The sequence below is a fragment of the Anas platyrhynchos genome, chromosome 3 (assembly GCF_047663525.1).
Source record: "Anas platyrhynchos isolate ZD024472 breed Pekin duck chromosome 3, IASCAAS_PekinDuck_T2T, whole genome shotgun sequence".
Lineage (NCBI taxonomy): Eukaryota > Metazoa > Chordata > Aves > Anseriformes > Anatidae > Anas > Anas platyrhynchos.
In genome coordinates, this window is record NC_092589.1 from 119,648,473 (window position 1) to 119,672,287 (window position 23,815).

At 55.4% G+C, this 23,815-nt stretch overlaps 2 protein-coding genes across 3 annotated transcripts; both read left to right on the plus strand.

Annotated features, from left to right (window-relative positions):
• The first annotated feature begins 755 nt into the window (after positions 1 to 755).
• Positions 756 to 10,175, plus strand: LOC101802453 (L-gulonolactone oxidase-like). The gene is made up of 12 exons (XM_072036640.1): positions 756 to 992; positions 1,937 to 2,038; positions 2,267 to 2,392; positions 2,747 to 2,841; positions 3,020 to 3,110; positions 3,625 to 3,810; positions 7,330 to 7,437; positions 7,740 to 7,816; positions 8,290 to 8,439; positions 8,762 to 8,926; positions 9,473 to 9,563; positions 9,769 to 10,175. The coding sequence occupies exons 1-12, from the start codon at positions 990 to 992 to the stop codon at positions 9,895 to 9,897; spliced, it is 1,323 nt and encodes a 440-aa protein (XP_071892741.1). The 5' UTR covers positions 756 to 989; the 3' UTR covers positions 9,898 to 10,175.
• A 789-nt stretch (positions 10,176 to 10,964) lies between these two features.
• NUGGC (nuclear GTPase, germinal center associated) lies at positions 10,965 to 22,653 on the plus strand. 2 transcript variants are annotated; one of them, XM_072036641.1, is made up of 20 exons: positions 10,965 to 11,085; positions 11,658 to 11,725; positions 12,038 to 12,182; positions 12,513 to 12,593; positions 13,187 to 13,301; positions 13,883 to 14,105; positions 14,418 to 14,624; positions 14,942 to 15,160; positions 15,713 to 15,888; positions 16,042 to 16,060; positions 16,321 to 16,401; positions 16,763 to 16,868; positions 17,315 to 17,448; positions 17,895 to 18,059; positions 18,804 to 18,961; positions 20,216 to 20,348; positions 20,560 to 20,668; positions 21,458 to 21,594; positions 22,273 to 22,363; positions 22,486 to 22,653. In XM_072036641.1, the coding sequence occupies exons 1-20, from the start codon at positions 10,977 to 10,979 to the stop codon at positions 22,551 to 22,553; spliced, it is 2,544 nt and encodes an 847-aa protein (XP_071892742.1). In that variant the 5' UTR covers positions 10,965 to 10,976; the 3' UTR covers positions 22,554 to 22,653. The 2 variants fall into 2 exon arrangements, with proteins under 2 accessions (XP_071892742.1, XP_071892743.1); XM_072036642.1 differs by lacking the exon at positions 10,965 to 11,085 and adding an exon at positions 11,092 to 11,441.
• Positions 22,654 to 23,815: the final 1,162 nt, after the last annotated feature.

Below are 23,815 nucleotides of genomic sequence, written 5' to 3' on the forward strand. Positions count from 1 at the left end.
GTGGGCGAATTACTCATTAATTTGCTCTAATGCGGGCAGGAGAAGAGCGGCGGGGGGGCTCGGGAGGAGCTTTGAAGGGAGACGTGGGGACCCCTGGAGAGCTCTGGGTGCGGGGTCCGTCGCAGGCTCCTGCTCTGTAATTAAGCAGCAATTTTCCCCTATTAATAATTGCGTGCGGGAAGGGACGGGTGTCCCAGGGTGTCCTGAGCCCCCCGTGGGTCACCTTGCTGCGGGTGCTGGCGGCTCGGGTGACTCGTTATCATCCTCCCTTAATGAGGGGCCAGCTTTCTTATCACCAAAGCGCAGCCTCGCCGTGCAAGTGCCGCTCCTCGCTCGCCCCATCCGTCCTTCAGATGAAAAGGGGCGACGGGGGGAGCTGCTGCCAGCCCCTGCTTGGGTTCTGCTCACGGGGAGAGAATTTTGGGTGCACAGTGAGCGTGTGAGGTGTGGTGGAAGAACCCCAGTGCGCGTGGAGAGGTGATGCTGGAGGCCAAACCTTGCTCCCCATGCCCACCCCGCCGGGGGTCACGCAGCCCCAAAACGTGGCAGGATTTTTCCCTATTGACCCTTTTGGCTGCTGCTCCAGGGAATGCCATGCCTTCACATGGAGGAATCTCCTCCCAGAGCCCCAGGGTTCGCAGCAGCCCTGTGGGACGAGCCCAGCTCCCCCCCACCTGCCTGGGGGCGAAGGGCGCAGCCCCTTTCCTCCCCCTGCAGAGCTCGGTGGGTGCGGGGCTGTTACTCATTGACCCCAGGCTTGAGGAGCAGCTGCTCACCAACCCAGGCAGCAGGAGCAGCCCCACATCGCCCTATATCACCCTACATCACCCCACATCGCCCCACATCGCCCCACATCGCTGCCCCCCATCACCCCAAATCATCACCCCGCATCATCGCCCCACATCACCCAGCCTCGCCACCCCACATCGCCGCCCCACATCACCCCCACGTCCCCCCACCTCCAGCAGCAGCTCCAGGAGGCCGGCAGCATGGTAAGGGGGAGCCCACCCAGCTGGGGGGGGGTGGGTTTCCCATCGCTCGGGGTGGGGAGGGAGGTGCAGGCGTGTGAAGGGCTTTATTTATTGCGACCTTCGACGGGGATTTAATAGCAAATTAAATGATGGGGATGAGAAACAAGGAAGGTTGATCAGGAGAGGGGGGAGGGAAGGCAGCAGATTCCTACGAAATAAGGTCAGGCTCCGGCTGCTGAGCAGGAATGTTTTTTCTATTTTTTTTTCTAACCCACAGATTTCTGATTTTTCCTATTTTTTTCCTATTTTTTTCTATATTTTTTTTCCTATTTTTTTCTAACCCACAGATTTTTTCTGAGCCTGCCTGCTCCCCCTGTCTCTGAACTCAGGCAGCCCCCTTGCCCCGAGGGCTCCGATCTCCTTTTGGGAGATTTGCAAAGCCTTCAGGGGAGGGATTGGGAGATTGGGAAGGGGGCATTGGGGTGGCAGGGGCTGGGACCCCCCTGGGAGAGCCCCTGCTGCTTCTTGGGGCAGTTTGGCCAGATTTGGGATCTTTGCACAAGAGCTGAATGCATCGGAGGGAGGGGTGGAAGGAAAATGAGATGAGGGGGGTAGGAGAGGAAGGGACACACGAAGAGGGAGGGCAAGCCTCCATCTGTATTTATGTCCATATATATGTCCCCAAAAGGGCCACACGAAGAGTTAGGGCAGGGCTCCATGTGTATTTATGTCCATAATGTCCCCAGTATGGGCCTGGCCTCCTGCAGCAGGCCCAGTGGCCTGCTCATGTCACCATTGGGACCCCATGGATTTGGGGTGACCCCTGAGCCCCCAAAGGGCCAGGCCTTGGGGAACCTGGCCCCGGGAAGAGGGGCTTTGATGGGGAAATGGGGCTGTGTGTAGGGTATTGGGGGGGGGGGGGTTTGGGGGGCACTGCTTCACTTCTTGGATTTGTTTTTTTCCAGGTTCATGGCCAAGGAGGAGTCAGGTTCCAGAACTGGGCCAAAACCTACGGCTCCTGCCCGGAGCTCTACTTCCAGCCCACCTCGGTGGAGGAGGTCCGGGAGGTAAGGGGCAGGCACTGGGAGCAAGCAGGCAGGGAAAAACTACGGCCCCACAGGGTGCCCCAATGGGTTATCACCATTTTGGGGTGGTCCCGAGGGCTGCGTCAAGAAGGGTCTGGGCTCTGGGGGGCGAATTTTTCAACCCCAGCGGGTGAATTTTGAGTGTAAAGGTGGTGTCAGAGGTGAGGGTGGAGGTGGGGGTCTCTGCCCTTCTCCCTGTGTCCTCTGCAGATCCTGGAGATGGCCCGGCAGCGGGGCAAGAGGGTGAAGGTGGTGGGGGGCGGCCACTCGCCTTCCGACATCGCCTGCACCGACGACTTCATGATCCAGATGGGGAAGATGAACAGGATCCTCAAGGTGAGATCTGCGGTGGGCCAGGTGGTCCTGAGCCATTTTTGGGGTGGGCACCGAGGGCTGGGCACCGCACTGGCACCGCCACACCTGGGGCAGGGGTCGGGAGGGGAGTTTTCCTAAACCAGCCCCTGAAAATGCTGGCAGGAGACAGGGGAATGGGCATTTCCCCCACAAATGCCAGGGGCCCTCTGGCAGCTCAGCCTTTCCTGGCGTGCTGGATGCAAGCTTGGAGAGGTGCTTTTGGCACCCATCTAGGAGCTGGGTCCGCGTGGCACGCGGCTCTCCTGTCACCTCGGGAGGAGCAGCGTGCCATGGGGAGCTCCTCTTCTGCCCGTCCCCGTGCCCCGTCCCTTGCAGGTGGACAAGGAGAAGCAGCAAGTGACGGTGGAAGGCGGCATCTTCCTCTCGGATCTGAACGTGGAGCTGAGCAAGCACGGGCTGGCCCTGGCCAAGTGAGTGGGACGCGTGCGGGGGCTGCTCCTGGGTGCCCCCCAGGTGCCCGTCCTTGCCCCGGGTCAAATGGTGGGACACAGAAAAGGGGTGTGGGAGAATCCTCTCCTTGTGTTGCTTTGGGATGTCTGCTGTCCCGAGGAGGAGGTTGAGGTGCTCACCCAACCCCTTTGCCCGCAGTCTGGGAGCCGTTTCCGAGGTGGCAGCGGCCGGCGTGATTGGGACGGGGACGCACAACACGGGGATCAAGCACGGCATCCTCCCCACCCAGGTGAGACCCGGGGGATGGTTTTGATGCAGGGACATCGACCGGTGCCTGTGGGGATCGTCCCCGCTCTGGGGCTGGTCATCCTGACCCAGAAAGGACCCTGTAACCCAAAAAAATAGTTTGTACCAAAGGAAAAGCAGTCCTAATATTGGAGCCCACCCCCAAACCAAGCCTCAGCAGTGCCCAGGTTGGTTTTTAATTAAACAGTTATGAAAATGCCCCGTTCCTAGCTCAAAACCTGTATGGTGATCCTACTAATGGGTGTGGAGAGGTGAAGTCACTTGGGGAAGATTTATTTCTTCAGCTCATGGCTTTTCCTGGCATTCCCTGAGGAGAGCAGGATCCTTTCATGCAACCACACCAGAAGGGGCAGGATTGGGGCTGGTGGGGTGCAGATCAGCAGAGATCACCCTGGCGCAGCCCCCAGCCGTGAGATTTGGGGTGGATGCGAGATTCGGGGCTGGTGACGGGCCACCAGCTGGAGTGCTTGCTGATGTCTCTCCTCTCCTCCTGGCAGGTCGTAGCTCTCTCATTGCTGACGGCCTCGGGGGATGTCCTGGAGTGCTCCGAATCGGTCAATTCGGACATCTTCCAGGCTGCCCGCCTGCACCTCGGCTGCCTGGGCGTCGTGCTCACCGTCACCTTCCAGTGCGTGCCCCAGTTCCACCTGCACGAGGTGGCTTTCCCTTCCACCCTCACCGAGGTAGGGCTCCCCGGGGCTGGGCAAAGCTCCCGGCAGGAGAAATGGGCAGAGGGGAGCCGGGCAAGAGGGGAGAGCCGCAGGGGAAGGCACAGGGGTGAAGCTGCTCCCTGAAATGGTCCTAGAGCACCTTGTGCTCTCGGTCTTACCTCCAGCCCTTCTCGTGCGTGAGGGCTGCCTGGTTTTGGGATGGGCTTCTCCACCTCCCAGCGTTTCAATCTTTATTTTTTTTTGTTTTGGAGCTGAATTTGAGAGGAACCACGCTGGGGATGAGAAATCCCTTCTCAGCGCCCAGCCACAGAGCTGCATGGAGCCCCACGGTGGAAAACTCCCTTTAAATGGTTTCCCATGTTGGCAAACTACTGGCCTCAGCTGTCTCCGTCTTACCAAAGCTCCCAATCACCTCGATTGGGGTGTATGGCACTGGTGGCTGTCCCATCCAGATCCTTCAGAGAGCCTTTTGAAGGCCCTGCGGGGATTTTTGGAGAGCAATTCCGAGGAACCCTTTCTCCTGGGAACACATCGAAACCAACTTTCCCCATTTCTGCCGATATATGAACTCCTAATTCTGGCTGCGTTTCCTCAGAGCTCTCCCACCCCCGTGGTGCCGGGATGTTGGATGGGGCGAGCTCCTCAATCGGGTGCTGAGCACCCCACGGTTGGCTCCGAGCGTGTCCCAGGTCACCCCCGTCATCGGGGGGCTAAAACCAAGAGCACGGCACCACCTGCACGTAGACCCTTGGGAGTCCTGGTGGCCTCCCAACACCACGGGGCTCGCTGGAAGGAGTTACCTTGCTGGATGGGGAAACTGAGGCACAGCATCCAGCAGGAAGGAAAAAAACAGTGGTGATGGAAAGCAAACACTCCTGGAGCTTGGATTTGAGTCAGCTTCTGGTTGTCTTTGTCCTCCTGCAAGGCCTGACACCCCCGCTGGTGTGTCAACCTCAGCAGCACCTCCAGCCGTTGTCTCATCCCAGTTCCCAGTCCCACAGGGCCAGTTCCAGCCCTGGCCAACGACAGCACAAAACTTGGTTGAGCTGGGCTCATGAAAAATGGATGCTCCTGGGACTGAAGCAGCAGGATTCGCTGCAGGATTGATCAGCAAGGCTTGGAGAAGCGTTTGCTTTCATCCTCAGCCAGGCTCAGGCACCTCTCCTCAGCCCAAATCTCACATTATCTCCAAGTGACCGAGGTTGGAAGGTGCCTCTGGAGACGCCTGGTCCAGCCACAGCGTGCCCTCCCCGTTCCCCCCGGGGCACCAGGGGTGTGCAGGGTGGCTTGGCACTGCCCTGGAGCTCTCCTAAGGACAGATCTCGCCTCGAGCAACAGCAGGGTGCCAGCCGGAGGAAGGTTTTACACCTCCTAATCTGCCTTTTAGCGAGGAGCTGGAGCTTTGTGCCGAGCAGGGGCCAGGCTGAGGGCATGCCCTCGGCCCCGCGGGGCCGGCGTGTCTTTCCCCGTCCCTCGGGGCTGTCAGGAGGGCGAAGCAGGAATGCACTCTATAAATATTAATGCCATTATCAATCCCCCGTTGTCGTTGCTCCTCGCTCGCTTCCAGATCTCCAGGCTTTCATGTCGAGCCGCCCAGCGAAGCGGAAGAGAATAATGGCAAGGGAGCAGGTTGCCTGAAATATTTAAGCCCGAGTTATCTAAGACGTTGCAAATAATACATGTGTCAGAGGAGCCGGGCTTGGATTTGCGGTTATGTAAGATCTGCATGCCTTCTTTCCTGGCCTCGTGATCGTCTCCATCCCTGGAATATTCCCAGCTGCTCTGGCTGCCCGTGGTGACCAGGATCAAAGCACAGACAAGGGGGGTTCGTGGCACACCTGAGGCCACCCGAGCCCCGTGGTGTGTCCTGTGTAAATGTGTCCCAAATCCTTGGGGCGCATCCCTCAAGCCCAGGTCCCCCACGGCCACCTGGTGCCCAAATCTTTGTGCATCCCCTCGCAGTGCAGGGTCTGACCCGGTCCCTCCTGGGCTGGCGTTGCTTTTGGTGCATGGAAGATGATCTCCCAGGGGGGTACAGGCAACGGGGAGAGGCTCAGCACCCACCTCTTCCCCAAAACCACGAGCTCCCCGTCTCTCCTGCTTTGCTCTGATGGACAGCACAAGGCAAGCAGCGTGCTCTGACCCGGCCTTTGCGCAGCAGAGGGGTTTGTTCCGGGAGGGAAGCGAAGCTCAGCAAATCCCCCAGGGTCTCTTCGTGCTCCAGGGCCATCTCCGTTGCGTGTGTTGGCCACGTAACAGCGCCAAGATTTCCGCTGCCAACCTCTGCCTCCAGCCCAGGCGGCCGGCAGCGTCCCCAAGGACTCCCGGCCAGCTCGCTGCCCTCGGCTCTGCTGCAATTAGCCTACAAAGCCGACGGCTTTATTTTCTTCAGACCAATCTGACTCTATCAGAGGGATCAAAGGAGCACATTTTAAAGGTCGCCCTGCTGGCAATTTGATTATTTTTTATTTTTTTTTTTGGCTCGGGAAGACGAGCAGGATCACCTTGGGAAGGCTGCTGCCCGCTGCACCCTTCTTTCCACCACTTCTTTTAGCTCCTCGGTGCACTTGTTCCTTACACCGAGGGGGTCAAAACGTGTGGTCGTGGCTCCTGCCTCTGCTTGCACAACCCTCTGTTCCCGTGGGGAGGCAAGGAGCTGGAAATAAGGATTTTTCCAGCCAGAAAACACGCTGCACTGGGACCTTCTTGGAGAGAGCTCGTGGCTCTGCGAGCAGTGCAGATGTGCAGCTGATGGCAGCAGCGTTTGGTTGTTAATTAACACTAATTGCCGTCCCACCAGCACCACGCGAGTGCACGATGGCTGTAACCTTATGGAGGGGTCACAGCAAAGTGCTGGGTGCTAAAACAGCCGGGCCTGCTGATTAATAGCTCGTTAATACCAACGGCCCATCTGGAAGCAAGCAGCCCTGACCTCCCTGGGGTTACGTCCATGGGTCACTGCTCCCTGCACGCTTCCCCCTTTATGTCAAGCAAATTCCTGGAGCAAAGCCTCCGGGTTGTCTTTGAGCCTTTCTGCGAAGCTGGAAGCGGTGGAGGAGGAGAGGAGGTGAGAGGAACTGGGGACGGGGAGGCTGCTTGAAAAGCGATGGAGAGCACCGTGCCCAGGGTGAGCACGCATCCTCACCATCCTTGCACAGAGCAGGGACGAGGGCTGGTGTGCCTGCCCATATCTGCAGGGTCAGGCAAAAATTTCCTTGGGGATTTCGTTTTCCATGTCCCTGGGACAAGGCTGAGTTTGTCCTGGGGCTGCAGCCACCCCCAGCCCCGTCACCGGCATCGTCCCGGCTGTCACCTCCCCGCTCCTCGCTGTCCTCGGCTGCCAGCAGGCAGCTCGCCCACGGTGTCTTTAAAGAGCTGCTTTTCCTAAAGCTCCTTTTTGTGTCTTTATGAATAATTTGGTGACTTTGCATTCGGAGCAGGGGACACCTCTGGGATGGGGCCGTGCCGCACATCCTGGCTGTGTGTGCGTCCTGGCTCCCTCCAGGCCCCGTTCCCTCTGGTTTGCTGCAGGTGCTGGATCACCTGGAGGACCACCTGAAGAGATCCGAATATTTCCGATTCCTGTGGTTCCCGCACAGCGAGAACGTCAGCGTCATCTACCAGGACCCCACCAACAAGGCAGGTGCTGCCGGGCCCGAGCAGGAAGGGAGAAGGGGAGTTTGGAGACGTGCCCAAAGCTGCATCCCTCAGCACGGCCACAGCCGGGGCTCTGCAAGCCCTCAGCATCCCCCTCCCAAAGCCTGCTCTCGTTCTGAGACTGGATTTTGGATTTTCTGGCCCTATTTCCTCACGGGATGGAGATCTGGGGGGGGTCCTGGGGTGCCCTTCTCCAAACCCGTGCTCCCCAGTGGGGTGGGGAAGGATGCAGCCCCTGCCCGTCCATAATGACCATCATCATCATCCTCTGCTTGGCTTTGCAGCCCCCCTCTTCCTCCGCCAGCTGGTTTTGGGATTATGCCGTTGGCTACTACCTGCTGGAGTTCCTGCTCTGGATCAGGTAGGGGCACCATCCGGGCAGCGCCCAGGATTTGGGTGGGTTTTCTCCAGGGTTTTTTTTTTCCTCATCCAGCTCCGTCCCCTGCACCTCTGCGCAAAGATCTGTGCCGTCGGGTGTCCCCGGGATGGTGGCAGGGCAGGGCTGTGTCCCTCAGCACCCCATCCAGCCACCCCTGGGAGGAAGAGGATGAGGAAGGCTCCCTGCTCCTGTCCTAGAGAGTTCCTGTGCAGGAGCAGCAGGGCTGGGGCTGATGCTTGGGGCTGCACTGCCCTCTCGTGTGCACACAGCAGCGTGCCGAGGTTTTGCAGCAGAGAGAGAGCTTTTAGCCAAAAAAGTCCTGAGCCCCAGGGTGGGCTCCAGCCCCATTCAGGGGGCACCCCCTTTGCCCAGCACCCCTGGGATGAGATTTGGGGGCTCCGCAGCTGCCTCCCTGCCCTGGCACCGGGGTCTCACCTCCCGCTCTCCCCCCGCAGCACCTTCGTGCCCAGCTTGGTGTGCTGGATCAACCGCTTCTTCTTCTGGCTCCTCTTCAGCTCCCGGGTGGAGAACGTTGCCGTCAGCTACAAGATCTTCAACTACGAGTGTCGCTTCAAGCAGCACGTGCAGGACTGGGCCATCCCCATGTAAACGGCTCCGCAGGCCACCCCAAAACCCCAAAAGCCATCCCCTGCCCATGCTCTGCCCCAGCTCATGGTGCACAGAGCAGCAGCAAGGCCACGGGGAAAGGCTCCTGGATAGTGGCACCATTCCCAGCTTCAAACATAGCATGGGGACATTTGGCACCCTTGTCCCGGGGCACCAATTCCATGTCACACCACATCCCGGGGTGCACAGCAATGGGAGGGGGGCGCTGGGACGTGCCCTGAGTTAGCATGGGGCCAGGGATGGAGCTGGGGGGGGTTGAACCCAAAGGGATCTGGCATTAACCGTGCCACTCCTGGGCAGTGAGAAGACAAAGGAAGCCCTGCTGGAGCTGAAGGCTGCCCTGGAGAACAACCCGAAGATGGTGGCCCACTACCCCGTGGAGGTACGCTTCGCTCGGGGGGACGGCATCTGGCTGAGTCCCTGCTTCCAGCGGGACAGCTGCTACATGAACATCATCATGTACAGGTGAGCTGCAGCCCCCCCTTCCCTTCCCTTCCCTTCCCTTCCCTTCCCTTCCCTTCCCTTCCCTTCCCTTCCCTTCCCTTCCCTTCCCTTCCCTTCCCTTCCCTTCCCTTCCCTTCCCTTCCCTTCCCTTCCCTTCCCTTCCCTTCCCTTCCCTTCCCTTCCCTTCCCTTCCCTTCCCTTCCCTTCCCTTCCCTTCCCTTCCCTTCCCTTCCCTTCCCTTCCCTTCCCTTCCCTTCCCTTCCCTTCCCTTCCCTTCCCTTCCCTTCCCTTCCCTTCCCTTCCCCTGCTGCCCTCAGAGCCCCCCAGTGCCACCCCCTGCCATGGGCACGACCCCTGCCCCCAGCCCAGGCTGCCCCCAGCCCCATCCAGCCTGGTCTTGGGCACTGCCGTGATGTTTCCAAGAGGGTTTCCATCTCTTGGTGCTGGCCAAAAAGCCAGCAACTGGTCCCTGGGGTTGCCCTTCTCCCCTGGGGGAGCATTTTTTGGGGGGAGGGTGTGCGATCCCCTCCACGGCCCCCGATGATATCCCCCCTGCCTGTTCTTTAGGCCCTATGGGAAGAACGTGCCCCGGCTCAACTACTGGCTGACCTACGAGGGCATCATGAAGAAATACGGTGGGAGACCGCACTGGGCAAAGGTAGAAGTGTCCTCACATTTCGGGGGGGTCCTTCTCTCGTCCCTTGGTGGGGTCTTTGCGGCTGGGAGAGGCTCAGAGGAGAGCCCCAGAGGGAGATGGGTGCCTTGAGGAGATGCGGTGCAGCTCCTCAATATGTGGCTTTACCCAGGGGGGCTTCCTGGCAGGCTGTACCCACGGGCAGCCCCCTCTTTTTTCTCTCCCCCAGGCCCACAGCTGCACCAGGAAGGACTTTGAGAAGATGTACCCGGCCTTCCCCAAATTCTGCTCTGTCCGCGAGAAGCTGGACCCCACGGGGATGTTCCTGAACACCTACCTGGAAAAGGTGTTCTACTGACAGCACGGGGATGGATGGGGTGCTGCAGGGGGTGGGAGGGAAACCAGCCATCAGCTCTGGCTCTCAGGACACCCCAAAAGCTCACGGTCCTCGGTGGCTGCGCCCCCAGCTCTGGTCTGTGCCCTCTGATGGGGGCTGGCTCTGATCTGCGAGCTGGCAGGGCTCTGCGGTGCCTGGAAACCACTCCTCGTGGTCACTCCCTGTCCCCCCAAAATGTGCCCACCCCGAATGTCTCCCGTCCAAGCCAAGATCTCAATAAAAATCTTTCTTCCAGAAGAGCCAAACGGTGTGTGCTCAGCCCCGACGTGCGTGCAGTGGAGGTGCCCAGCCCTTGGGGACCGGAGAAGGGGCTCGGTGTCCCCGGTCAGGGCTGGGCACGGGGACTGGACCTCATAGCATGGCCTGGGATGGTTCCAGTGGGGCAAGGGGACAAGGGACACCAAGGGCGGCAAGGCAGGGGACAAGGGACACCAGCGACAAATCATGACACCTCCGGGGTTGCTCTTGCTGGGCGTTGACAACGCATTTATGGGCAGAGGGGTTTTGACTTTCGGCACCTTCAGCTGGCACAAGGTTCCTCATCTTCTGGGTCCTGCTTGTTTCAGCTTCCCTCGACCCTGGGCAGGTGCTGTGGCCAAGAACTGGCCACAGAAGTGTGAATTTTGTGTTTATTTTGCTGCTCGAGCAGGTGGTGGGTGCACCAGCGAGGCAATGGCTGAGCTGCTGCAGGGGCACATGGGTGTCACTGCTGGTCCCCACGAGCACCAGGGGACAGGGACAGGGACACATGTCCCTTTCTTGGGGAGAAAAGGCACGGGGGCTCCTGCACCTGTGCCCAATTCCTGGGATTTCCCAATTCCTGGTGTTTCACCAGCCCTTGGAGCCGGGTTGGTACCAGCCCCACGTCCCATGTGTCTCCCCAGTGGGTGACCGAGACCTGAGCAAAGCCCTCGAGACCCAAAAATAAAGCCCTCGAGACCCAAAAACAAAGCCCTTGAGACCCAAAAACAAAGCCCTCGGCAGAGCAGCCAGCATTTACAGGCTGCGAGAGTGCGAGGAGGAAGCAGCTGAGGACATAAATGACTCAAGGGACGGGCTGGCCCCTGCCCCTGCCCTGCAGGAGGAGTTTGGAGCTGCCCTGGGTTTCGAAACCTGAGTTTCGTTTCTGCTGCTGGAGGGGTGTTTTGGGTAAGCCTTCAACTCCGAAACAAAGATTTTATAATCTTATGTATTTTGAATCTGCTCTTGTGATAGACTTCTGCTGCCTAAATAATGTATTCTCTGCTAATAACCTGATTAATTAACAGCACCTTATACCTACTGACAGAAGTCTGGGGAAGGGTTTCTCTCCAGGAAAAATATTCCAGCCTCTCAGCACCTCTGGTACAAATTGTCGGAGTTTGTTTTCTTGTAGTAGCTCTAATCTGACTCAACCTAAAAACCTGCGTTCTTGGAAAAGCAAATTAACAGAATCGTAACCTCGGCATTCACACGTTCGTCCAAGATTGTGCTGTGTAGGTGTCACCGGTTTGGAGTCATAAAGGGTGGGTGCTGCTTTGCTTTCTTTTTTCTAGGCAACTTGTTTGATGATTTACTCTGCGTGATCATTTCCTTGTAGTATACAGCTGTCTACCTGACATGTTTTCAGGCGAAAAAAAAATGCTAATCAAAAGTACCAAAAAAAAAAAAAAAAGAAAGAAAGGATACAGGGTATAAAAGAGCAAGGATAATCCTAGAAACTATTTTTTTTTTTCCTGCAGCCCAGGTTTTCAGCGACAGTTGCTTCTTTTCTCCTGGTGTGCCGTGGCCAGCAGCACACGTGGGGCAGGTACGTACGGACACGGGGTGCTGGGTGGCATCTGCTTGAAATAATTTCTACATCTGCTCTCAAGGCTGCCCGTTTTATCAGCCGTGATGTCCCTGGCGTGTTTCGGTCTCCTGCCACCCTCACGTTCATCGTGTGCCCACCCAGAGCGTGGGGCTGAGCCTGCTCCTGGGGACACCTTAAGGCTAAGCCGTGGTGTCCTGCGAAGAAGCCAGAAGCCCAAAAACCTCCCAAAGTCCTGCTCTGGACCCGCATGAAGCCTTGGTGGTGTCACCTCAAGGCAATGCAGTGTGACTGTGCTCCTCTCTCCCTCAGGAGGTTTTTGCAGTGTTTCTGTCCCTTTTTTTGGGGCCACCACCTGCGTGCATCCGTCCCACGACAGCACCCGGCTGCCTGCCCAAGCTCATCCCAGCTCTGTATTTCTCCATCCCGATGGCAGAAGGAGGACCCATGGCACACGGTGAGCTCGGTGTCACCATGAACAGCACCGGGAACGAGTCCTGGGTGCTGCAGTGCTGCTCCCTTCGAGGTGCACCCGATGGAGAAGGGCTCAGCATCTCCCCCGAGATGGGACCTGGGACAAGGGGGTGGCTTTAAGCTAAAAGAGGGCAGGTTTGGGTTAGATATTAGGAATAAATCCCTCCTTAGCTCATCAGCTGGTCGTTTCTCAGGCGAGGCTGATAGATGAGGGCGTTAAAGGTGCTGTCAGGAAGGATCCCCAGCTCACAACGCCCCCAGAGAGGCTGAGTAGGCAGGCACACTAACCAGAAATCCCCTTCCCTCTGACAAGGTGGTGGCGATGACTCACTGGAGGAGACTCCCAGGAAAAAGAAAAAGTTCAGGAGAGACCAGAATCCTGAGGATGGAGAGTGTGAGAAAAATCCCCATGATTTTCTTAGAGAGGATCTTCTGTGAAGCTATTTTATTTGTGATTAATGATGGGCGTCCTGCAATCAGGAGTGTACAGTAAAAGTTGATCCTAACCTTTTATCCCCTATTACCCGACAGCTGATTTCTCCCCTTTCCTCACTGCCTGAGTACTGCAGGTTCACAACCTACTCGATGCCTTTCTATACCATGCATGTACAATTTTATTTGACCAATCGCTAATTTCTCCTTTTCCTTTTATTTTTTCCTCCTTCTCTCGTGACCAGAGGGCTCGTGATTTTTGTTTTTCCTAATTTTGTACTGCTCATCCTCTTTTTTCTTAGCTATCCTCCTTACTTTGGGGCAGGGGCACCTTCCCCTCCTCTGCTTCACACACTCCCCACTGCTCTGCCACACAATCTCTTTTGAATATGCAAGGTTAGAGGAATTTCCCACTGCAAAAACATCTTTTATTGCAAAAACACAACTCAGTTGCTCTCAGGAGCAAGAGGTTCTGAAGTCCTGTGAGTACGGGGCTCGTGATGTCTCCCTAGGGAGCTCTGTCGGGGCTGCTCTGACTTCTGACCCTCCCTGCAGGTAAAAAGCTGCAAAACGAACTAAAAGCCGCTCTGGAGGCGTCCTCCAGGAAGCTGTTGCAGTTCCTCCCTGAGCACAGGCTGCCCGAGACAAGGAATGGGATCGAGTACCTCAAGTGAGTTGCCCGGCGTTTGTTCCCCTGGTCCTTGCCTGGGAAGGGGTGGCCCAGAGCTGTTGGCGCACAGAAGGACTCTGAAGCCAGCAGAAATCTCTGGCAGAGGAGATATTTTCAGAATATTTGGGAACCTTGCAAAGGTTTTTTCCCTCGGCTGGTGCATGCAGGGGGTGTCGTGCTGCTGGGCAGCCCAGGAGGACACCGCATCCATGGGGGTGTCCTGGGGTGTCCAGGTTCAGTGGCACTTTCCTCCCTGGTCCAAGAGGGACCCTCCCGAGGGGCAGTGAGCCCCGTTCCTGATGGGATGAAATCATAAAATCAAAAATAATTCCCATTATAAAAAGCCCATCAGAAGGTGCAAATCCAGATGGTGCCGAGAGGAGGCTGGAGCTGATGTGATGTGCAGAGTGCTGTTGGGCACCTGTCCCTGAACCCAACATGGGGCTTATCCTGGATCTCACAAATCCCAGCTCAAATCTTGTAGGAAAATAAGTTAGTTTCACCCTTTTAAAAAGCACAAGCCCGTGGGAGTTATTTAAATTGTCTTTTTTTTTTTTTTTTTTTTTTCTCCCTGCCCTCAGGAACCGCCTCATGGGCTTGAAGCCAGACATCTTGCTGGACCCCATTCACATCGGCCTCTTCGGCAGCACCGGGGCAGGGAAAAGCACATTGCTGAATGCCATCATAGACAAAAAATTCTTCCTGCCGGTGTCCGGGAGCGCAGCCTGCACATCCTGCGTGGTGCAGATCAACACAAGCCGCGGCAAACAGCACGAGGCCAAAATTCACCTCCTCACGGACGAGGCATGGAGAAGATCTCTATTTTTGCCATTTTTTGGGGGAAAGGAAAGGAGACCTAGAAAGCTTCTGCAGCCTTCTGGAAGAATGTGTTTCGGGAAGAAGTGACCCCAATGGCCAAAATGACCCCAGAGAAGTGACGGGCACCAGACCCGGTTCCCTTTGAGCTGGGTGTGCACGGAGGGGCCAAGCAATGGAATTTCTTCCTTGCTGCCTTGTCCCCCTGCTGTCCCCATGTGCTGGTTGTCCCCTGGTGGTCCTGTCAGGCCCTTTTCCCCCTTCCAGGCACCCCAGCCATGACCTCTTCTGTCCCAACAGGAGTGGAAGGAAGAGCTAAAGGGTCTGGTGGAGCTTATGGACCCGGATGAAGACAGCGAGGACGACCACGAGAGAAGTGAGGCTGCTTTGAAGATCTCTGCTATCTACGGGGAAGAAGCGGAGATGAAGAGTTACGAAGAGCTGTGCGGGATGAAACCCGCCGTCTCTATTCCCCCGTCAAGATGTATTCTCCTGAAGGAAACAACAGTGAGTAGCTCCTGTATTGCACGGGATCCCAGAATCACGGAGGGGTCTCCTGGGGCCTCCTGCTGCCCGCCCACGGTGGAAGGTGACAGCTCTTCCCCATTTTTGTTTGTTGGTTTCACCATGAAGGGGAGAGCCTGGTCTTCTTGGGTTGTTCCACCCATGGTGACCTTGGGACCCCTCTTTGCGTCCTGGTGCCTGCACCTTGGGCACAAGGCTTTGGGTATCACGGCCAGCCACAGCAAATCTCTGTGTTTCCTGGTGTCCCTGAGGTTCTTTGCTAAGCAGGGGCTCTGCTTCTTTCCCTTGCTGTGTCCCAGGCTAATGACCTTTCGGACAAAATGGGTCCGTATATCCGCAGTCAGAGCAGCCCAAAACCAGAAAACAGCAAAGAAGAAGACATAACGCGGCTCTGGCCCCTGATCAAAAATGTGGAAGTGACCGTCCCAGATTCCCAAATGATTCCAGAAGGCGTCATCTTCGTGGATATCCCAGGGACAGGAGATTTCAACGCCAAAAGGGACGAGATGTGGAAAGAGGTGACCGGCCAGCTGTGGTGTGGGGCGGGAGGGAAGAGGCGCTGCCCTCTGCTCATCGGTGATGGAGAGGGCTGGGAGCCACCGTGGGGCTGTGGGGAACAGGGAAACCTCTCAGCAGAAGGACCAGAGCAGCTTTTTAGTGTTGCATCCCTGAGCTACTCCATTTTCCAGCTCAGAAGTGGTGCGGTTCCCTGCTTGGAGATGGCACCAGAGGCCAAAAGCATTTCTCTTCTGGTAGCGTGCTACAAGAAGAGGCCCTGCTGGTGCTGATCCCATCTTTAGTTTCCTTCCCTCCCGGTACCGTGCTGTCACCAGACACCCTACTAGGGCAAGCACTGGTGTCCACCCCAAACCCCCATCGGCTGCAGTCCTGGGTTGTAGGAATTCGTGATGGGAGCATGAGGTCTCTGGCTGGAAGCACAAAGATTGCACATCCCAGTTCTTCACCAGAGTTAATGAGAATTAAAGGTGCTCAGCATCTCTTGTATTTACTCTCTGCTGATGTTTCGTATCCTTTATTTATGGCCCTTCTTCCTCTCCTCCCCCTTGCAGAACATCAACAAATGCTCTATCATTTGGGTGGTCAACTCCTTTGAACGTATTCTGGGAGGAAAAACCCATGAGATGCTGCTGAAGGAAGGCATGAAGGCTTTCCAGAGCGGGATGTGCAGGGACATTGCCTTGGTGGTCACAAAGTCTGATGAGCTGGATCCAGAGGAGTACAAAAAGTAATGGAACAAGCCAAGGTCCAGGGGCTGCCGGAGCCTGAGCTCCATGCAGGGGTGCTGGGTGGGCGATGCCACATGGTCCTCCTCCCCTTCTCCTTACAGGACCTTCTAAAATCAATCAGATGTGTAATTTCTGCCTTTTTATCTTTTTAGGGAAAAAAATAGAGACCATGTGAGTATAGTCTTAAGCTTCTTCATCCCTTTTGGGTCATTTAAGAAAAGGGGAGAGGTTCCCGTGTGATTCAGTGTCACTTGAGCAGAACTGATGGATTTGATGAAGAAACCAAAAACTGTGTAGTTCTTTGTCTTATATTAGGGAGAAACTGTCCCAGACAGTCCCTTTGGCCTTAAAAAAAAAATAAAAAAAATCAGAGATCTATTTAGCATTGCCAGAAAATGTCAATAATAACTCCTATTCTTTCCCCAACGTAGATAAATAAACATGATGCCATCCTAGAAAGGAATGAAACTGTGAAGCAAGAGAAGAGCCAAATGATGAAGAAAACCCTCATGGTAAAGTAGCTCGGAGAGCCTGGACAGAATTTGTCTCTTTCATGAATCTGTTCCTTTTAAAGTCTGGTGCATGCCTGTACATTCTTGTCGTGGTTATTGTTAATAGACATTGCCTGTTATTATTAATAGACATTTTCCTTGAAGTCTGGTCACCACCTAGCAGCTTCTGCTTACTACAAACCTTTCTTTTCCTCTGTGTTTGGGTCCAACGGGTTTTCCTAATCATCTCCAGTTTAATTCTCCGCTGCATACACAAGAAATGCAGGACTTTGGTGATGGGGATTCAGCATTCGCCTCATAAAGAAGAAGAGCCCAGATCAAATTATGCTGCAGAAACAAACCCAGCGTGTGTGTGTTTCAGAAAAAGCTTCCAAGCGACTCTGAGGTTGTGTGCAAGCCTGACCTCGTGTACACGGTCAGTGCCCGCGAGTACTGGCAGGGGAATACGCTCAGCAAGGAAGAAACAGGTAACAGTCGGCTTTATGCATGCGATATATGGGTGTGGAGTTGGGTCAAAGCCACACGAAGTGTCTTTGGCGTTACTTTTGCTAAAACCCTTCTGGTTTGGTGGTTTGGCATGGATGCTTTCTTTCCCCTTCCCTCCTCTTTTGAAAGCGTGCCCCTCTCGTGCACTCCTCTGGGCCTGTCCCCAGGGTGCCCGCATGGCTCTGCGGGACCAACCCGAGTCCTGGGGGCCCTGTGTGTGCCCCTACATCCCCATCCCATGCCTGGACGGACCAGTGCTGACCCAAACCAGGCAATTGGGGCTGCAGAAATGAGCCCTGAGCACCCCCAAGGCTGTCAGGGTCTCCTGGGAGCCTCCTTGGAGGCCACCACCAGGCTGGAGCTGGTGTCCTGGGTGTCCTGCAGAAGGGCTGCCCCCCCTGCTAACCCGGCCTCTCGCCCCTTGCAGAGGTCCCAAAGCTGAGGGAGCACATCCGCAGGTTTTACACCGAGCAGAAGAGGAACAAGCTGCTGAACTACACGACAGAGGCTATGGTCATTTTCTCACTGATCTGGACTCTCCCGTCCAACAACCATGCTCAGGTTTGTCCAGAGCAGCTTTTGGGACCATCGTTGTTTATTCTTTCCCGACAGGCTCTTTCCCTTCGAGCAGGCAATTCACATCACACATTTCCAGCATGACACGTACACAACCTGCGGGCAAAACATCTCGCAGGGGGCTGACAAATGCGTCGAGGCACCGCAGCCCAAAATATCCACAGCCTGAGCTCATCTCCTGCAGCCTCCCCAGCCAGGAGAGCCCCGGGCTGTCCTCCTGTCCCCCGGGGCAGAGGGGACAGTTCTGGTGCAGGTCTGCCTGAGCAGTGACCCTACACTGGGGAAAGCAGCCAGGGAACTGGGCAGCACTGGTGGCAGTGGTTGGGGCAGGTGGGGAAGCTGGTGGGATTATTTATGGCCCTATTTATGTTTGCTTCCAGCACAATGTTTTCAGTGATTATTTTTTCCCCTCTCTTGTCCATTGATTTCAGTCTCAGCTAGCGAAAAAAAATTACTTGAAGGATTTCATTACGCAGAAGATCGCTGACTTGGAGAATGACATCCAGAAATGCTTCGCACCAATCGAACAGCCACTCAGGGAAGGCGTAGATGAAGCGAAGAAGTCATACAATAAAACTATCTCCAGTCTCCTCAAGGTGGGTGTCAAGCGGGGTTTTTGCAATCCCATAACTAATTGGTTTGGGAAAAAGCCCCAGAGGTCTGCCTGTGCATGAGGGCTGGTGGCTGCTTGAACCACCAAGGACAATTTAAAGGACAAAGAGACCTGCTGGGCTGGGTGGCATCAGTGCCCGGGCAGGGGCTGTGCTAGCCCTGGGGGCTAGCAGTGTCCTGGGGGCTGCAGATGTGTGGGGCACGGTTTGCTTTTTCCTTTCTGTTGCCTGGAGCCTGGCTGCAAACAGCAGCACTTGGAAGCACGTTGGGTGCTGGTCCTTGGGGGTGCAAGGAACAGGGACATGAGCACAAGCCCTGCTGCAGCATTGCTCGGGGGTGGCGTAGCCAAAAGTTGGCCTCCGGCAAGGGGAAGCCCAAGTCGGCAGCTTGGCAGCTCGGGCAGTGACCTGGAAGTCGTGGAAATGCCCTACCTGGTGAAACGAGCTAAAACATTGCAAAAATCTCTGGGTGGGGACTTGGCCAGCTGCCTCCCAGCCAAGCAAAACCACCCAAAAAAAAAATAAACAACCTCCTCTGCCCCAGGGTGGTAGGAAGGAGCTGCCTGGGAAGGAGGCCTCAGCAGCGGCTGCTGGGCCGGTTCGAGGTTCCTTTGGTCCAACGCAGCCCCAGCCTCCAAAAATTTAGCTGGAAACCCCATCCTTCCCTCCCTGCAAGTTTGCTCCTGAGCTGTTTTCGTGGCCTCATGGCCTGTGCCTCCCGTCCCGCAGCGCAGCCACGGGCACCAGGGCTACCACCGCACCCTGAAGGCCGTGTGCCTGAAGAAGGGGGCCTACGCCTCCCGCACCTTCCTCAGGATCGACATCAACGACGCCCTGGCGCAGCCCATCTACAGGAAAATCGACCCCAGCTTTGGGGAGGTGTTCAGGTGAGGTGCCAGGCAGGGCCCCGGGGGTGCAGTGGGGGCCGAGCAGCTCCTTGCTGCTGGGGTTTTGTCTCTCTGCTTCCCACCCACCTCCGCTTTTGGGACCTTTCAACCTCCCCAAGCAGCCTGCTCCCAAAGCCGTACACTGCGAAACCTCTCCAAATGTCCAACCCCAACGCTCTGCAACATAGGTTGAACCTCCCTTTTTTTGTTTATTATTTTGTTTATGGGAGGCAGTTCAATAGGAAAACGGGGCAGGCTGTGGTGTCAGGACAAGTGCACCGAGCTGCTCCTCACTTACCCTTGATCAGCATCAGTTTTTTCCCCCTTTCTCCCTATTTTTTCCTTGCTTGTTCCTCTCCATCTCTCTTGATCCCTTTCTCTGCCCCAGTCACCTCCCAAACAAATCACTCGCCCCAATGACATTTTTCCCCAGAGATCCCAGTTCTGCTACACGCATATCCAAACTCGATATTTCTGCTATTTTCTCCTGATTCCTTGTCCTTGTCGCAGATACGGGTACCTGGCCATAGCCACCTTGCAGGACTTGCTCCGTAACGGGTCCCTCAGGCTCCCTTGTGGTCCCCAGAGGAGTTTGTCCACCCCCCTCAGCCACACGTGTAGCTTCATCTGCTCTCAGACCCTCAGCAGCTTCTCCCCCCTCTGTGTATTACATTGAGCAGTTCGTCCTGCTGTGCCCCCATATCCAAACAGGGTCAGAAAGCAGAGCCATCAGAAGGTGAAAAAGCAGCAAAGAGAGCTGAAAGGAAGACAAGTTTTTACTCGGTTGTTTCCTTAATGTGACAACCCTGTGCCTCCTGTGGCTGCTGATCGTGGAGCAGGGATGTGCCATGGCACCCCGCAACCTCGGCCCGTCTCATGCTGCTGCTGACTTTGGATACCCTGAAGTGGGACCTGAACATCACCCCAAGCACTGTGTCCTGCAGGAGAGCAGCTCAGGCCGCTCCTGCAGGACCAGGAGGGCTTCCTCCAGCCGAGGTGGAGGAGGGTGACATTTACATCATCGGGTTTATGGAGGGAAAACCCATTGCGTGCAGCATTTGTTCCGTTGCAAAGAAAAAATAACCACATCCTCAGTGTGGACTAGCTAAAGGCGAAGGAAGCATGGAAACCGTGCTGCTGTGCTTGCTTTGTCCTTCCCTGTGGGTCTGTGGCTTGGGATGGACGTCCTGCCCTGCTGGGTGGGGAGGATCCGTCTTTGGCTTTGTCCTTCCCGATGAATTTCCCGCCCCGCAGGATCCAGATGAGCACCCGTTCCACGCTGAAAATCTGCCTGGATGCCTTCAAAAACGCTGTGCAGCAGAAACTGCAGGAAGTTGGGATGCAACTGGTGGCTGACAGCAAGCAGCTCCATTTCCTCAAGCAGGAGGTACGCTCACCTCGAAGGGGGCTGTGCGAGCAGGAACGAGCAATGGGAGAAGGAAAGGGGGAAAGCACGGCCTCCGTGGGGCCTGGGGAGGTGGTTAGCGACACCCTCATGTTTAGGCCATCATTCTGAGATTTTTATTCTGAAGTTGTGAGCTGAGTTTGTTTGTACGACTGAAGCACCGGCGGGCAAACATTTGACCTTACTCCTGCAGACAGACTTCATCGTCGCTGAGGCTGAAAAATTCATCCTGCAGAGGAAAGCAGAAATCTACCAGTCCCTTGCAGCGTCCATTCAAAACGACCTGCTGCTCTGCTATGAAGGTAAGACCAGCCACCTCCTTTTTTTCCTCTTTGTCCCTGGAGGTTTTGATTTTCACAGAATAACCCCAGTGAGGGCTCAGCAGAAGGGCCCAGGCTTACCACCTACCTGTAGAAAGGCTGCGAAGAAATCTACGGGGCAAAAGGATTATCTGTTATTTGGTCATCAACTCGTGGAGATTTCTGAAATCCAAAGTAGATCATGCACAAATAGAGAAAATTCCTTCCCTGATTTACTCTATTTTCTGTATTTTTTGTAAATCATGGATATTTTCTAGCAGTAATTCATTCTTATTAGACTGACTGCCTCTGAAGGAAGGAGAGGAAGGATGCTGAAGCAATAAGCTGCTGAATCTGATTTTGGTTTTTCCTTCCTTTCCTATCAGTAGGTGGCACAGTCAGAAAGCGAAACGGTTCAAAACCCCAAATCCAGAAGTTGCTCGCATTGGCTTTGGGAAGACACCTTAATTCCTGGGGTAGTTAGTTGTGGAAATGCACTGCTGGGCCAAAGCAGGGAGGTGTCCTGGGGACGGGCCACCCCAACAGAGCTCTCCTCACAGCCAGCTGCTCTTTCTCTGACCTCTGGAAACATTCGTGGGGCACGGGGAAAAAAATACGGAGAGGAAAGTTAACGAGCTCCTGTTGGGGAGCATCCCTGTTTAATTAGTGCCTGCGAAACGTGCAGGAAAATGGGCTTGGGCCAGGAGTCAAAAAAGGGACAAAGTCCTACCCCTTGTCCCCACCTGTGTCCTCGCTCTGGATCCCTGTGTGACAGTCCCCTCTTTGCCACAGAGGCGGCCATGGTAAGAGGACTACAAGCCTTCCAGCGGATGAAAACCATCCTTAGCACTGGGGTGACGAGAGAGGTGGAGAGAGGAATGTTTGAAAGAGCTGAGGAGAGCATGAAAGGGCACCTCCAGGACATGCAGGTACGTTGGGCGCCTTGGGGACCTCCCTCCAGCCATGGTCAGTGCTTGTGGGTAGGGGACAATGGTCCAAAAAGGATCTTGTGAATGCGTGTGATAACGGGAAGGAATTTCCTTGGGAGATGTTGGCTTCAGCAGGTTCTCTGGCACTGCTTTTTTGGCAGCAGAGCAGCCTCCAGAAGCACAGAGGTGTTTAACACCATTTATCCATTGCACATCACCACTAGGGACCAAGTTGAGCTCGAGGCACCAGTGTGTAGACCCTCCTGTACTGGAGGGGCTGCCTGCAGACTTGTAACTGGTCTAGCAGTTACCTGTCACTGGTAACCACCTCACTCCTCTCCCCACATGAACCACAGTTTGGGTGAAGGGGCTTCGAGGAGCTCAAAGCTGCCGCCTCCACCCCCCAGAGCCCATCAGCCCCGGTGGGCTCTCGTGGCTCATTTTACCGGAGAGGCTGTGCTCTGAAAAGCTGTATGGAAATCCTTAACACTTATCAAAATATCGAGCTGGGCTCTCCTTCTTGTGCACCAGCACCCACAGCAACGAATTGGCTGGATGGAGGTGGGGGGTGGCTCCCCCCGAGCTTTCCCCGTCCCAGGGTCCCCACGGGCACTGGGAGGGACTGGGGGGCTTCAGCCCTGTCCCCTGCTCATGTGCTTGGCTGCCTGGCGCTTACAGAAGCAGATCCCCAGGAAGCTGGAGGAGGACTTTTCCAGCGCTCTCAGCTTGGTCTTTTGCCCGTGGGACCAGCTGGACGGCAAGCTGCCAGGTATGGCCGCGAGCACGGCTTTGGGGCTGTTCGTGCAGGTCCTGCACTCCTTCCTCCCCGTTTTGGGGGCACGAGAGGGTCCAGATGTCCAGCCCGCTCTAACAGGCTCCTCTGTTTTGCAGACTTGCAGAGAGAATTTTTCACCATCAGCAACATTCACAAGGCCCTGCAATCAGCCAAAGTCGCTTAGAGAGCCACGGGAATTGTCTCCGACGATGTGGTTTTATTATTCACGTTGGTGGCTTGTTCTTGTAATAAATGGCTAAGTCCCAAACAGGGTTACAATCAAAGTTTACAATTTATTAAGGAAATAGAGGTAAGCAAACAGCGCTGGGTATGCCAGGAGTCTTTGCTCCAGCAAGATGCACACCAGTTACATCAAGCAGCTGTTTTTTATGCTCCTAGGCTGATACATATTCATTACTACTTCTAGAAAAAAACAGGGTTATTATAATTAGTTTCCGGAATCCAAACCCTCCTACTGGAGCATGCGTGTCAGTCTCCGGTGGTCCCTCTGGGGGTCTCTCGTGCTGAAGGCTCATCGTCTTCCTCCCTCTTGTCCTTCTCCTTTGTCCAGCTTGGCTGGATGTCAGAGACTTGTGCAGCGTCCCCTGCAACCTTTGTCTTTTAGTCGTCCTTCAGCTTTCCCCTTCTCCCTAATCTCCTGGGCAGATATCAGAGACTTGCACAGTGTCCCCTGCAACAGTCCCAATAGTTAGCAGTTATTCTGAACCCCCTTTGTTCTTATCCCCTATTGACACGAATTGCAGGACCATTCCTTTGCAAGCTACGAGAACTCTACACATTAACCACTCTGTTCTTCTTAGACCTGTGGTTATACAAGGCTATGGAAGACAGAAATCACATTTCATCATACCCCAGCATTGTTCCATACGGACACGATTCAGATGAACACATTTCACATTCTCTTTTCTCTGTGGCTTCATGGGAAATCACCTCTGGTGAATTTTGTTCCTCTTATAAAAGCATTTCTGAGATATTTTGTATGCATTGGATGGTGCTATTTAAGGAAGAGACCCGGGCAGTGCCCCTGCCCTGCATGCCGTGCCATGTTCTGCACCCGAGGGGGCTCCAGCTCTGACTCCTCGTGGTGCTGGCAGCCCAGACCATGGAAGTGATGCTCTCCTGGGAGAAGCAGGACCACGGTGCCTGTGTCTGTGCTGAGGTTCTTGAGGTTTCACTGGCTGCTGTGCCTCTGGGCCCCTTCGTGCACGTGGAGATACGTGTGTGTGTTTCACTCCGCCACCCGGTGTGCCTACACCCCAAACGAAGCCCGGTTGTACCGACGAGGCTTATATCTCTTCTGATATTTTGCTAATACAATAAAAATATTCAGAACAGACTAGTAGATACTTAGTGTGCTCCTACCAAAGCCATGCCTGGGCTAGAAAAGCCATGCCACAGGTTGCCCAGAGAAGGTGTGGGTGCCCC

Bases quoted from the DNA above. Each gene is read 5' to 3' on its own strand.
- NUGGC (XM_072036641.1), top strand. From the start codon at position 10,977: ATGACTCAAGGGACGGGCTGGCCCCTGCCCCTGCCCTGCAGGAGGAGT. The intron at 11,086-11,657 runs GTAAGCCTTCAA...TTTTTCCTGCAG, and splicing joins CTGCTGGAGGGGTGTTTTGG to CCCAGGTTTTCAGCGACAGT. The intron at 17,449-17,894 runs GTTTGTCCAGAG...CATTGATTTCAG, and splicing joins CGTCCAACAACCATGCTCAG to TCTCAGCTAGCGAAAAAAAA.
- LOC101802453 (XM_072036640.1), top strand. The intron at 3,111-3,624 runs GTGAGACCCGGG...TCCTCCTGGCAG, and splicing joins ACGGCATCCTCCCCACCCAG to GTCGTAGCTCTCTCATTGCT. The intron at 8,440-8,761 runs GTAAACGGCTCC...ACTCCTGGGCAG, and splicing joins CAGGACTGGGCCATCCCCAT to TGAGAAGACAAAGGAAGCCC.